General features: G+C 35.3%; 1 protein-coding gene across 8 annotated transcripts in view; it reads right to left on the bottom strand.

Annotated features, from left to right (window-relative positions):
- Positions 1-13,220, bottom strand: part of GOLGA4 (golgin A4) — a 69,178-nt gene that overhangs the window by 51,312 nt on the left and 4,646 nt on the right. For 6 of the 8 annotated variants that reach the window (XM_041122617.1, XM_030008404.2, XM_030008408.2 and 3 more), the window contains 2 exons: positions 12,435-12,527; positions 3,460-3,558 (listed from right to left, as the gene is read on the bottom strand). In XM_041122617.1, the coding sequence (XP_040978551.1) occupies positions 3,460-3,558; positions 12,435-12,527 (192 nt within the window). The remainder of the gene's footprint in view (positions 1-3,459; positions 3,559-12,434; positions 12,528-13,220) is intronic. The other 2 variants (XM_030008407.2, XM_030008409.2) reach the window with 1 other exon arrangement.

The raw sequence follows: 13,220 nt of genomic DNA, 5'->3' as shown, positions 1-13,220 counted from the left end.
ACCCAGATTCAGACAAAGTGAAATGAGCAATAACCAGCCATACAAGAAGGCTGTGTGGATTTGGAAAGTGCACTTCACCTGGCTTGAACAAAATCTGCATTCTGCTTCAGAGCACTATCCTGTGGTGGTGGGTTTATTCCTAGTAGATTAAGAGCTCTTACTGGGTTTTAAACTAAAGCACTCCTACATGTTATTCTCAGCTCCATTACCTGTTCTTTTTCATTTCCTAACTGGAAAGTTAATAGTAAGGGTAATCAAAATAAAAATTTATATTCACAATTTACAAAGCATCTACTATGCTAGTACTGGACTGACAACAGAGGAAGACAAATAGTTTACCAGGAATTACAAACTAACTACAAACACTTATTTCAAAAATCATAAATTCTGATACCCATTAAAAGAACTAAAGAAAACTATGGAGGGTTTGTACACTAATTCATAAGAAAAATTTAATAATATTTAAGATCTATTTTAGAACACAAGATTAAGTAGATTTAATAAATCTAATGTGGTGTTTATGAATATAAAAACCATGAATGCTGTTCTCTTCTGTGAAGATCCTTAAAAAGCTCCCATTTAAGGATCTATGAAAATCCTTAAAAAATGCCATTTCAAAACTAAAACTCATGTCACCACTTTTAAAATTTTCCTATTATTTGGGCTGATGTATTTCTATTAGATCTGTGTGAACAAAAGTAGAACCTATATTTGGGATTAGACTTTCTATTGGCATAAATCATAAAAGGGATTTTTTAATATATTTTTTATATATGGTAATTTTGGTAATTTTTTATATAAAAACTGGACCACCACAGGTATCTAGCTGCTGCAATTCTAAGTCACTGTGCTCTAGGGCAAAAGGGTCAGATTCTGGTGTCCAGACAGTGAAAAGTAAGCGTTAATCAAAGTTGCTATATATAAGTACGGATTCAAGAAGCTTTGAAGAGCTTAAAAGCCTTCAAAGGCTTTCATAAGCCTTAAGAGATGTTTCAGCAAAACTAGAATCACAGAGCACAGGCTGGCACTTTGAAAGTCTTAAAACCAACAGAGTTACATCAGGGTTTCTGGAGACCGACACAAATCTTTCCTCCACGAACCCACAGAACATACACAACTATACCTCTATCCAAAGAGAGCTATACATACAATCTCTAATAAAAACGTTGCTTTTTGTTATTAAGATGTATAAACCAGAGCTCAGTTTTAACTGGAGCACATTAGGGCATTCTAGTGACACTGGTGCTTCCTTACCTCCCTATTTCTGAAATGCAAACTAATTAATTTTATTTATTTTTCAAAGGTGTAAACAGATTTGTAAGCCTAAAGAGTAAAAAGCTTAAATGTCTGCATTTAAAAACATTTCACTCTTCTCCCCCCCCTCAGGTATTCCCGAAATTGAGTAAATTACGGAGGAAGGAAGGAGCTTAGTACACATTTTCTTCCCTCATTTTCCTTTAATTTTTCTTTAGAAAAACCTCTCTGTCCAACAATATTTGAACTGTTTCTTCATGCAACAAAACCCGTGCAGCTTAGTTAGCAAAGAGTTTATACTAACTTTATCTATGGCAAAAATTCCACAATTACAGCCATTTCTCTATGATGCTCACTCTCTTGGATCACACTTCACTTGCACACACACAGCTAAAATACTGGTCTGTTTTAGCAGAATTAATACACATTAGTGTGTGTTGATGAAACTTTCCCTCTCCTGCATTTTTAGTTTACCTAGGTTTCCCAGATGAATGTAATGGGTTTTTTTAATATATATTTGTATATAATTGGCCCTCCTCTTCCTTATAAACTTTTATATCATTGTTTTCTCCCCCCCGCAACTCTTACTGTGAAAGTACAGCTCTACAGCTTTCAAAAAGTTCAGAGAACAAAATCAGTTTTACAGGTAATGTATTATTAATACACATTGGTAACACATTCGCAGTAACTCTTACATTATAATTATTTGCTATGCATGCAGCCTTGCATATAAATACACAAGTGATTCCTGCCACTAAAGTATACACTAAAAGATAATATAAAAGACAACATTTGAGCATTCACAGAAATATGTTTTTCAAAATGCAACTGTACTAGGAATATTCTGTAGTGTAGTGAAAAACATCCCACAACTATTTACTGCTGTAAGTGTAGAAAAGTGTAATTAAATTTGCAGTGAAACTTTTAAGTAGTGATGACTGGACCTGGAATATGGTCAAAAAATACCTAGAACTGGGGAAAAAAAAAAAATAATCTAGTAACTATTTCAAAACTACAGATTTCAGCACAGTCTGAATGTCCTCTTTGCTCCCCATCAAAAAGCTCAATATCAAGAACACCATGACTGAGCTAGTAGTGATTCTGTGCTCTCAGGGCATGCTCTAAACAAGCATAACCCTTTACAACAAATGAAGACTTTCCACCGATCACCTTTTTAATCACTGTTTCAGTCCAATCTTGTTTAGCTTGAGAGAGACAAGTCCAACACAACATGGTGTGTTGTGCCATGTCCATCTGCTTATCAAATTTCTATCCTGTTATAGCTTTTGGTGACTTGTAGTTTTCAGCCTCTGCATGAGCAGCAAAAAAGCACTTGCTAAACTGGAAAAGCAAAGTAATCATGAAATATGAGGATGAGCTGGGACTCTAAAATAAACACTGTGTTTTGAATCACTATGGACTCAGGAATGTCATGCCTCTGAAGCACGTGAAAGATGCCATCCCAGTCCTGTGACAATAATGAGAAGAATACAGCTTTGTATGTGTGTATGTTAGAACGTAGAAGGCTGCTTTCCTCCCTATGCCTCCTTCTTTTTCTCCACTACTTGTTCTCTTCCCACTGAGCTTCTCCAGTTGTATACTATGAAAAAAAAACATTTCCAGGCAAAGAAATATATATTTTAATAAAACCTAATTTTTAAAAAGACTGTTTGTCCTCACAATAATAGCTGCCAGGTTACCAACTAGAAGTAGCTGAATTTCAGTATCTAGGTGAAATAATTATTTCCTGCTACCATTAGTAGTAAATGACATTGTGAGGCTTTCACTGTACACAGCAACAAGCACAAAATTTTTAGACAAAAACAATCTCAATGTTTATCATATCCATTTATCTTGAAATACATACAGACATACATAAAAATGAAGAGGAAGACTTTCAATGGCATTAATGAATTCTAAGCAACAAACGTACAAACTTGTGCAACAATTATTCAAAAGTTGTGTATTGTTACCTGTAAAACAGAAAATGTGTTAATGTTTTTAAGTTACAATAAATTCACATCATACAGCACACCAGCCAGGAGCTATCAGGTACTACCTCCGTGAAATTTAGTGCAGGGTTAGCAACAGAGTAGTTAAGATGCCTTTGTGAGAACAAGCCACAAGCAACACTAGGTTTGCCTTCTAGTACAGTACTCTCCTCCCCCTGCTAAAGGCATCACTAAGAGGGGTGGGAGGACTCACCACACCATCACTCTGTGGCTTAGGTTGTTTGGTGGGATCCAAAGCAAAGATAGTATACTCAGAGAGAAAAGCAGGTTCTGCTATCATCCCGGCTAGCAGCTGTCATTCAATGCAAAAAGTAGGAAAAGGAAAATAAATCAAGTAATAAGGTAAAGAATGTTGCACAATTTTACTCAATTTTTCCACACTATTAAAAACATCATAAAACAATACAGCAATTTATGAGACAACAGATACTGATAAAGGCAGGACATAATCAGAAAACATGCATTAGATCATTTCAGAACAGCCAAAATACAGTTTTGGTCATTTAGAAGTAAAGAAACTCACAATTTAAAAAAAAAAAAAAAAGGATCCTAGTTTAACCAAAGATAAAGACAATGTTTCAGGCACCGATGTTGTAATTTTTTTTAAACTTCTGTGGATGACTTATCTTCAGATACCACTGAGCCTTCTTTGCTCTCAGTTATGTGTGAAAAACTCATTATTCTAAAAATTCTATCAGTATTTCAGTTATAAACAATATAAATTGCATGCTTTTGACTATTTATTTTCTAGTGCTCTTATACACTGGAATTCTACCTACCTTAAAAAAAATTTCCTTACAAAATTTTTCAAACTACTAGCAGACTATTTCGTAAAAACACAAGTTGAATTAACCATTTTATCAAGTCACTATCAAATAAGAGATGTAACCTAGAGATGAAAAACATCAAAAGCAACTGGAATTCCAGAAGACTGAAATTTTGATTCAAACTGGATTTATGCATGTAATGTAATGCAATGTAATACAATCTAGTGCCGTTAGGATGCTGTAACAGATTTAAAAAAAAATTCCTCTCATGATTTTACTCACACACAAAGGTTCAAGGTTCAACTGTCTTATAGCCTGTGATTTCAGAAGTGTGCTGTCTGCTGACTGAACCAAAACACGATATGGTTTTTCCTTTCTCATTATTTCAGAACAATTTTGTTTTATTTCAAGTTACTAAATAGTATTTTTAGGAATCAAATCTATTACAATATAAGTTAGAGTTTGGTTGGGTTTTTTTGGGGTTTTTTTTGTGACTGTTAGACTCCAGTGCTCTAGTAGATGAATTACATAAATTCAAATTGAGAGAGGAAAAGTATTTTCATCTGTAAGATCTGGAATGCTACATGACTTGCAATTTGTCCCCATAAAACCCTTTCAGAAAGTGTATTAAGTGCTTAATGTTCAATGACAGCCATACACAATAGCCTCTGAATGTAGGTACTGATTCCCTATGGCTTTTCTCTAATGTATTTCTACGATGAAAAAAACCAAGCAATTACTGAAAAACCTGAGTAACCAAGACCCAAATTACCAATCCTGCAGAAAACAAAGCAAAATAAAAACCTAAACAATGTGCTTTTATTGCCTCCTATTTGATTCGCCATACTATATACATACATAGATATACACACACACACTAGTACAAATGCCCATTGCTGGAGAATCCTGTTAATTATATCAGAAGACCTTCTAGAGCTACAAAGGGAAAGAAGCTTTGGTTCACGGTCAAAAAAACCCAAAACAAAACCAAAACCCAACAACTACAAAATTGTGAACTGTCTTTACAGACAGGGTATCTGCAGAACACTAATTCTAAAATTTATGCCCAACTTCTCAAACTGGTAGGGACAGTGACAATTAATTCTGACTTCTATTATTCAGCTGCCCTTGTCATGGCATTCCCAAAGCTGGCATGGGACAAGAACTCCAATAGTTTACTTGCTGCCAAGAACTAGCTAGGTCCAAGAAACTCAGGTGAAACTTCTCACTTTTAAGCTATTACAAACAGGAGCTGCTAACAAAAGAGATGGTCCCATTTCTCCTGCTCCCAATCTTCTTCCCCCCAGCCTGGACACACTTGCCCAGTGCCTCCACTGTAGTTGCAACCACATGCTGAGTTTGGTCAGACTGGTCACCAGTCCCTCTCTCTCAGCCTGTTTGAAGTACAATTCTTAAGAGTAAGCTGTGTTAAAAGCTCCTGCTGTATATTTATTCAAGTGTGTAAACCCCACTAAGTTTCTTTCCACATCTGAGCTTTTAGGCAAAACAAAAATAAGGAAGCTGACAAGTGTCTGATTCCAGAAATTCTTCACCAAGTGGTGATGGTTGTAGAAGGTCACAGCCTTAACCGTGCTATGCATTTTGTACACGAACCTCTTGAAAGGGTATATGCCAGAAAAAGAAATGGCAAATACTATGTATACACAAGTGTACAAACATACAGCAGCAGTACTACAAGCAAGCCCGATGGCCTCATGAATTAGAAGCATGCAAATTCTCAACCACAAATAAAATAATGAAATCTTTAAGATAAAAATTACTTTGTATGTTTAGAAAAGATCAGTTAAGATGATGAAACAGTTTGCAAAGCACTCATAAATGGATTATGGCAAATACTGTTAACCAAAAGATTATGAACATTTTCAACACGTAACATTATCTTCAGCTTAGTTAAATCACTTTTAAAACATGACCATCAAGAACTTCAGGAATCACTGAGTTCTGGTGATTGAACCAAAGATGGTTCAAATTATCTCTTCATCGTAACAGTATGCTAATATTTGCTTCTCAAAATACTAAGTTGTGACATTTCACCATAGCATTATTTTGCTTAATCCTAATTCCATTCAATAGTACACCAAGCAACTCGCATTAAAATGAATTCCTATTTAATCTCTAACAAGTTATTATGCTTCACCCAAAAAAAAAAAAAAACAAAAAAAACCCTGGACTGTCAGTATGTTCAGCATCCATAAATTGTTATATTTTCAATCATCCCTTAAGTCCATGACTGTGTCAGCACAGTCAGGTTCTAACAGGAGGCTTAGACAGTAAGTCTTTCACACAACGTTAATTACAAAACCCAAAAAACTTACCAGTAAGATGACAAAGAGCTTTAAACAATGGAAAGAGCTAATTTAAAAAATTCATTCAAACTACCTGGTAGGCAAACGATAGGGAGTGTATGTAACTCCTTTTCAGCAAGATCAGAAGATCCAAGCTATCCGCAGCCTAAAATATGCCAATCCACATTACTAACTGTTACAGTTTTGAGAAAAAGAAAGAAAAAAGCTTATGAATATAAATTGACACAGTACTGCTTGAGTTTGCAGACATATAAGTCCAGGGTCTCTATCAGAACTAATAGCTTACACAAACAGTAGAATGCAATTAACAATACTGTTGAGTTTCACAGATATTAGTCAGAACCCTGATGCAAGAACATCACTAGATCATCTCAGCTTCACCCTACTGTTGCTTGAGTAAAGGCAAGCACAAAAGGGAAGGGGCCAACCCTACAAATAAAGAAGGGCAGAAGACAACAATACTGAGGCAGAACAGTAAGCACTGAATTAAAATGAAATCGCAAAATATTTCCTTCCCAGTAGCCAAGACAAGTTTCACACTTCAAATAGCTACCAAAGACAGAATATACTCAGTCATGGTCCAAGAGTGGTATCTCCTTAGCAAATTTAGAAGTGGCTGCATCTTCTCATTAGTGAGTTCATGCTCCATTCCCAGATGATGGCTTCCCAACAATGAAAATAGTTAAGTACTCGCTCACAGTATTTTTGTTACTCCAGCAGCTCATTACCTGCTATGTTTTTACAGCTAAATTATAGGCAGAGTTGTCTAATGAGTCCTATAATTACACTACCTAATGCTTTCCAATATATACATGTGTTTTTATCTGCACTTCTTAATTTTTTAATCAACTATTCAGTATGGCTTTAAAACTAGCTGTCTAATTAACTTGGGGGAAGGGGGGGTATTAAAAGTCACTAAAAATGATTCACCTATTCCTAGAAAAAAGGCAAGAAACAACCTGCTAGTCTGCCAAAATTAAACAGATATAAAGATTTCCACAATGGATTCTTGCACTTCAGGATCTGGCCTAAAACCCACTCTGAATTATCTTAGCAGCTTCAGAAACATTAAACATCTCTGGTGCTATACTGTCTAATGTATCACTAACACAATACCACATTAGTGTTATGCCAGTAATGTGATCAATAAAACTAGACAAGCAGGGAACCCAACTGGGCTGAAGCATACTAGAAACAGACCAAATGTGCAAAGATGTAAATAATCCTTTAACTAACCTTCTCTAATCCTCTGAATGCCATCAAATCACACTTGAAGCTTGCTATAGAAACCCTACTAAGATCTTCCAACGTTCTGTTTCAAACATACTCCAGGGTAAATGAACTCCCTACCCCATATCGACCTTCATCTCAGGCACCAAATTAAGGCTGTGATATTGCTGAACTTTTGTCACAATATTTAACTCATACTCTTTTTTTGCAAGTAAAATCTTACTAAACACCAAACATTTCTATCTTGGAAAGAAAGTTACAAATGAGGTAAATTAGGCGATGAAGCGACTCACCAGATGATGCTATGTTTCCTTCAGTATTACCAAAGAACAATACATAAAGTTATTTTTTAAATAACCTTTTTATCTCCAAAATTCTGAACAGTTTTTGTAGCCCTCAAGTTTGGCCTAAATAAAGCAGCTTTACTTGTTCTTTATGGACTTTCTGAACTCCAAAATCAACTGTGTTCCTATTATTCTTGCTATTCCTCCTCCCTCTGAAGAATTACCATGCTCAAATCCTCCTTTGCTAAGATTTTAATGAGTGGGGCGCAAAGGCCAAAGTACACGTGATCCCTAAATCAAAGGGCTTCCTTAACATGCTGTGAAACAAAAACCAGAATTTAACAGGGATTGGAGTTTGACCCAAGTCTTGTTGCTCTGGAGATGGCAGTAGTTGAATCAATGCATGTTACATACGTATAATACATGTTTCATTGCCAAAGGCAGTCATTATTCCCTTTCAGAAAAAAGGAAGAGAATCAGTGGTTCCAAACTTCAGATTAACCCGTGACCAAGCAAATTGGAAAATTCATACACTTTGTTAGCAAAGTGCATCATGGTATATGTGCATTTGTACTATGTTAATGCTTAAAAGCTTCTATAACTCTATGTGGACAGTTTTGCTGTGTTGTATACAAACACAGTAAGACAGAGAGAAAGGGATCAGACTATAAGCTTGTCTAGGAGACAAGCCAGTATTTGTTCATCTAGTTCAAGGAGCTGGGGGATGTCAGCTATCAGGCTAAAGGTTTGGAGTTTCAACACTTACTGACAAGTAACTCATTCCCCACAGTAAAATAAATAAATAAATAAATTTGGTTATTTGTCCAAGTTGGACAATGCCAGAAAAAAGTTGTGAATAATTCAGTAATTTGCTGATTTACACAAATATTTATTTATAGAAGGTTTGTGCAATTTGCAACATAACCTTTTATGCCTCATCCCTACTGTGATCAGGAAATAGGAAAAACTGAAGCAAGAGCTGAAAGTTCAAGGGTTCTCTCTGCAATTGAAAAAGCCCCAGAATCTAAGAGTGCAGAACTGCATTTTCAGAAAGAGGTAGTACAGAAATCAAACACAACTCCTTTCTGGTTTGTTTTTCATTTTGATGAGCAATCTAAACATGCTGGTGTACACATCAGGAGTTGTAAAATCCAGGCTTTAGATACAAACTAGGTTATACAGCCTCCAAAATTTAGTTTTAAATTTGCATGTCAGAAAGGAAAAAGATATAGACATATGTGAACCACTACTGTCTTTGCGTGGCAACGTCTATTTAGAAGTATGTCAAATTAAGTATATGAATACAGAAAAGATGCAGCATTAACAAAGGTACTAAAGGAATATTATTTCAGCTTTACTTGTTCTGCTTTAGCGTCCACGCTAGAAAAACATTTCAATTAATTTAAAAACACAGTCATTATATACCACTAAGGTGAGACAGAAAAGTGCCTTGGCTACTTTATCTTTAGCTCTAAGAAGAGCTATATATATTGTGCTCTGCTGTCACTTCCATAACACTCATGAGGATGTGAGTGATATTTGGATCTGCATGACTGGTAGGTCATCCACAGCAAGCTATCGGCTGTTTGCTCTCAGTTGATGGCTCCAAACTAGCTTTGCTATCTTCGGCAGGTGAGCCTGATGCGTAAATAAGTATATTATAGAACAGAAAGAAAATTTTGAACTTCTAGGAACTATACCGAATATGATTAATGTATTTCACCTCAAATTCTGTTCAAGAGTCAATGCAGTAACAGTTTGAAAAACAAACACTGTTCTTCCCTAGAAAAGAATGGAAGCACCAAGTAAGCATGTCTTAATCATCCAGGGCTGTTTCAAATGGCACCAAGACCAACTCAGAAGGCATCTGATATGCAAATTGTCTGAAGAAGTTCTATGGAAGTACCAATATATGCTTTTACCTCACACTCTAGTCATATTTTATGGGCTACTTGCAAGAACAGAATACAGAACTCAGACTTCTGCTTTTTCCTTACACTTGAAAAAATTATGAGCTTCTCTATAACGCTGCCTCTGGAGACCCACAGCTCCACTAAAATAGAAGAAACTTACCTAGTGTTCCATGAATGGAGCATACAAGGGTTTTTTTTGTTGGTTTTGGTTTTTTTTAAACTGAGAATGTTTTGGAATTTTGATAAACAAAAAGATCTTGTCATTGCATGATATAAAGCAAGAACATTTGCCTGTATGTTTTCTTATACTTCTTCAATAAGACTAATGCTGTCATTTACAATTGTAATTTGCTCTGAATTTTTTTTTATTCTAAAAATATTCTGAGTTTAAATCAAAACTTTCACATGCAATACTTGAAACTTTGATACTACAGCACTAAAAATCCAAAAACATGATCTCTTGAAGACATACTAAAACATCATAGGCCAGAGGGAGGACAGAGAACATACAAGAAAGCTACAAAACACTGTAATTTTGCTTAGCTTTCAGTACCAAAAGGGTTAGCATTTATTCATGTATTGGAAGAACGTTTTAGCATATGATACTCTTCAAAAACCAAACAGTCTCAGTGTATTAAATGTTGTCCAACTTTAGTTCATTGTGATGCCATTGCCATTGACACCTGCCTGATCAAATGAGAATGCTGCAAAAAATGCCCCCCCAAAAGATATAATGTACCTGTATAAGCAGGGCATGTATTTTCAGATAGTATGCAATATCTGCATCTTTTTTAGGCATAGTAATACTACCGCTGAACTGAATTTCATGAAAATCTAATCCAACAAACAAATTTCAAAGACAATTTGCTTTTAATCATTCTGTTAACATTTATGAGAAATATTTGGAAAAAGGAGATTTCATATCTTGATCATTTAAATTTATCTTCATTTTAGTAAAATCTTCCCTTTGACATAAAACAAGTCCTTACAAAAAAAAGAAGAGATTTTCATTCCTTTAACAGCTTCACTACTTTCTGAATTTTTAATTACAGGATATATTTCACAAGTAAAATTCTCACAGCAGCTCCCTAAGCCCAAGGATAACTGTAAATCTGAGATCACTTTAGTACTCTGTTTCCATTCTTAATCATATTTCTCCTTCTGCCTCTCTCATGATTGCAGTGTAAACACTGTATTTAGAGCATAATGTTCTTCCAACATAACTTGGTGTCCTGTGGGGAATTCTTTGCTTCTCCTGTTTGTCTGGAAAAGCAGTCTGAAAAAACAGCCTGCTGGGGGGCAACATAAATCTAATGAAGCACTACAAGACAAAACATAGTTCTCCACAGAAATGACAACCACTACAGAAAGCATTGATACAAACAGGTGACATATCAGTAGCACCCAACAACATTTGAAATGTATTTATTTTTTAAATACGTTATCCAAATCGTGAAGAGAACTAGTATTTTTTACTAACTCAATTGATAAAACTGAAATAGAAGATAAGCCTTCAGGCTCACAAACCTTTTTCAGACCTGGAATAAAAGCAGACATCCTTAAAAATAAATGCAAGTTAAGGAAAAGTATTCTGCCTCTCATGCAACGTGTAAATTATACTATTTGAGCAGAAAAGCAGTTGGTACTTCTATAATAAAAGGGATGAGGAGTGTTACCACTTATTCTTTCCCTTTATTATTTCCCACTGAAAAGAGAGAGAAAAACTTCCTCCTCTTGTGTAGGCAGGGCCAAGCTAATGACAGACAAAAGCAGCAAATCAGTCACAGAGAACATCACTGTGTCTCATGGCTTCAATATTTCACATTCCGCTAAGCTTTTGCTGCTTAAAAAGTCTGAAAACCTTGGCCAAAACAGTCCTTTAACCTCTAGCACATTCCACAATGGGTACACATAGCAAAATAAAAGGGGGGGGGGGGGGCGATATCTTTATGTTTGCAGTAGTCATTGATGACACCAACTCTTGGCACCAACTCATTCCTTCTAGGCCACAGTGGTAGTTTCATGCGGCAATATGCTACTTCTATACTCTGCATTAAGAATAGAAATGCAGGTTGTTTCTCCTGAAAAAAATAACCAACAACAAAAAAACAGCAAACTCCCCTTACTGAAACACTTAATAATTTACCCTGGGTGACACTGCTTGCTGACATTATGGAGCATAAGTTAACAGAAAACCTCTCTTCAAGGACAGAGAGAAGTCTCACATCTATTTCTCTCTATATATATAACAGTAGACAAAAAAAAAAGCATTTATTAGAAAACTCAATACTGCATTTCCAAAATACAAAACAAAATCATGAAGTACTCTTCCCTTCATTACTATTATTATTGCAGGAAGCAAAGTGCCAAGCTGAGTTCAGTTCAGGGGTAAGATTTTTAAGACCTGCAGGAGGACTTAAAAGGTTTCCTAATCTGGGGGTTAACCACTACAGCTTAAAGGGCTGTTTTACTAATATTAAACTCTTCAGTATTTAACCTAAAAATTAGACTATTTGTATCTATAAATGCACAGAAAACAGTGAGATTGAGGAATCAAAAAAAAAAAGTTAATCAAAAGACACAAAGTTAGATTTATTTTTTTTAAAGTTAAAAGTTGAAAAATACAGAAAAACAGTTCTCAGCTGACCTCTTTGTCTGTTAATGTGCCTTCTTCATTCTGATCTGTAAACGAAGATGTCCTGCTTCTGTTGCCAGTTAGTGGAGGGGATTTGGAAGGGACCTACACAGAGATCACACAGGTCAACAATAATATTAATTCCAGAACTAATTATTCCGTATCATAATTCACTTCAACAATTACTAAATATAACATCTCAGTAAAGCCTGATCTAGATCCTCCTTTTAAAGAAAAAAAACAGTTCCATGTACCATCTGTGAAAAGTTCTACCTTACTACAAAGTCTCCAGAGCAGATTATGTAATCAATCAGCTACGAGAACATGCAACAAAATTAGTTATTTTGATTATTTCTGACAATGGTCCTCTTAGACCACATTTGAAACTCAAGCCTTCTAATACTTTAGGAACATAGTACAGTTGCTTAAGGTTTAAAAGTTTTCCAAACTGACAGGGATTCAAGCATTTACATACAAAATACCATCCGATTCCTTTAAGAAATTAACATAAAAAAACTGACAAAGAAAAAAACACATATAAAATTGAATCTAAACAAAGAAAAAGGGCAGAAGAAAATGACAAATTTTATGATGCCAATGTGAACTTGTTGTTCCTGTCAGCACTGAACATCTGTTCAAAGAAATTTCACAACTTCATGCTGAGTGAGGTTGCAACAAGCCATGCCAACCCAACCCAAAAGTACCTTGCCAGCCTCATACGTCAAAATTCAAATATAAAATTTCAGTATAAATGCAATGAACATTAAAATATCAACAAGCTTTCATGTATGAAGAAAA

Source organism: Aquila chrysaetos, chromosome 3 (assembly GCF_900496995.4).
Source record: "Aquila chrysaetos chrysaetos chromosome 3, bAquChr1.4, whole genome shotgun sequence".
Taxonomy (NCBI): domain Eukaryota; kingdom Metazoa; phylum Chordata; class Aves; order Accipitriformes; family Accipitridae; genus Aquila; species Aquila chrysaetos.
The sequence above is the reverse complement of the archived record's forward strand: the minus strand, read 5'-3'. Positions and strand labels throughout refer to the sequence as shown.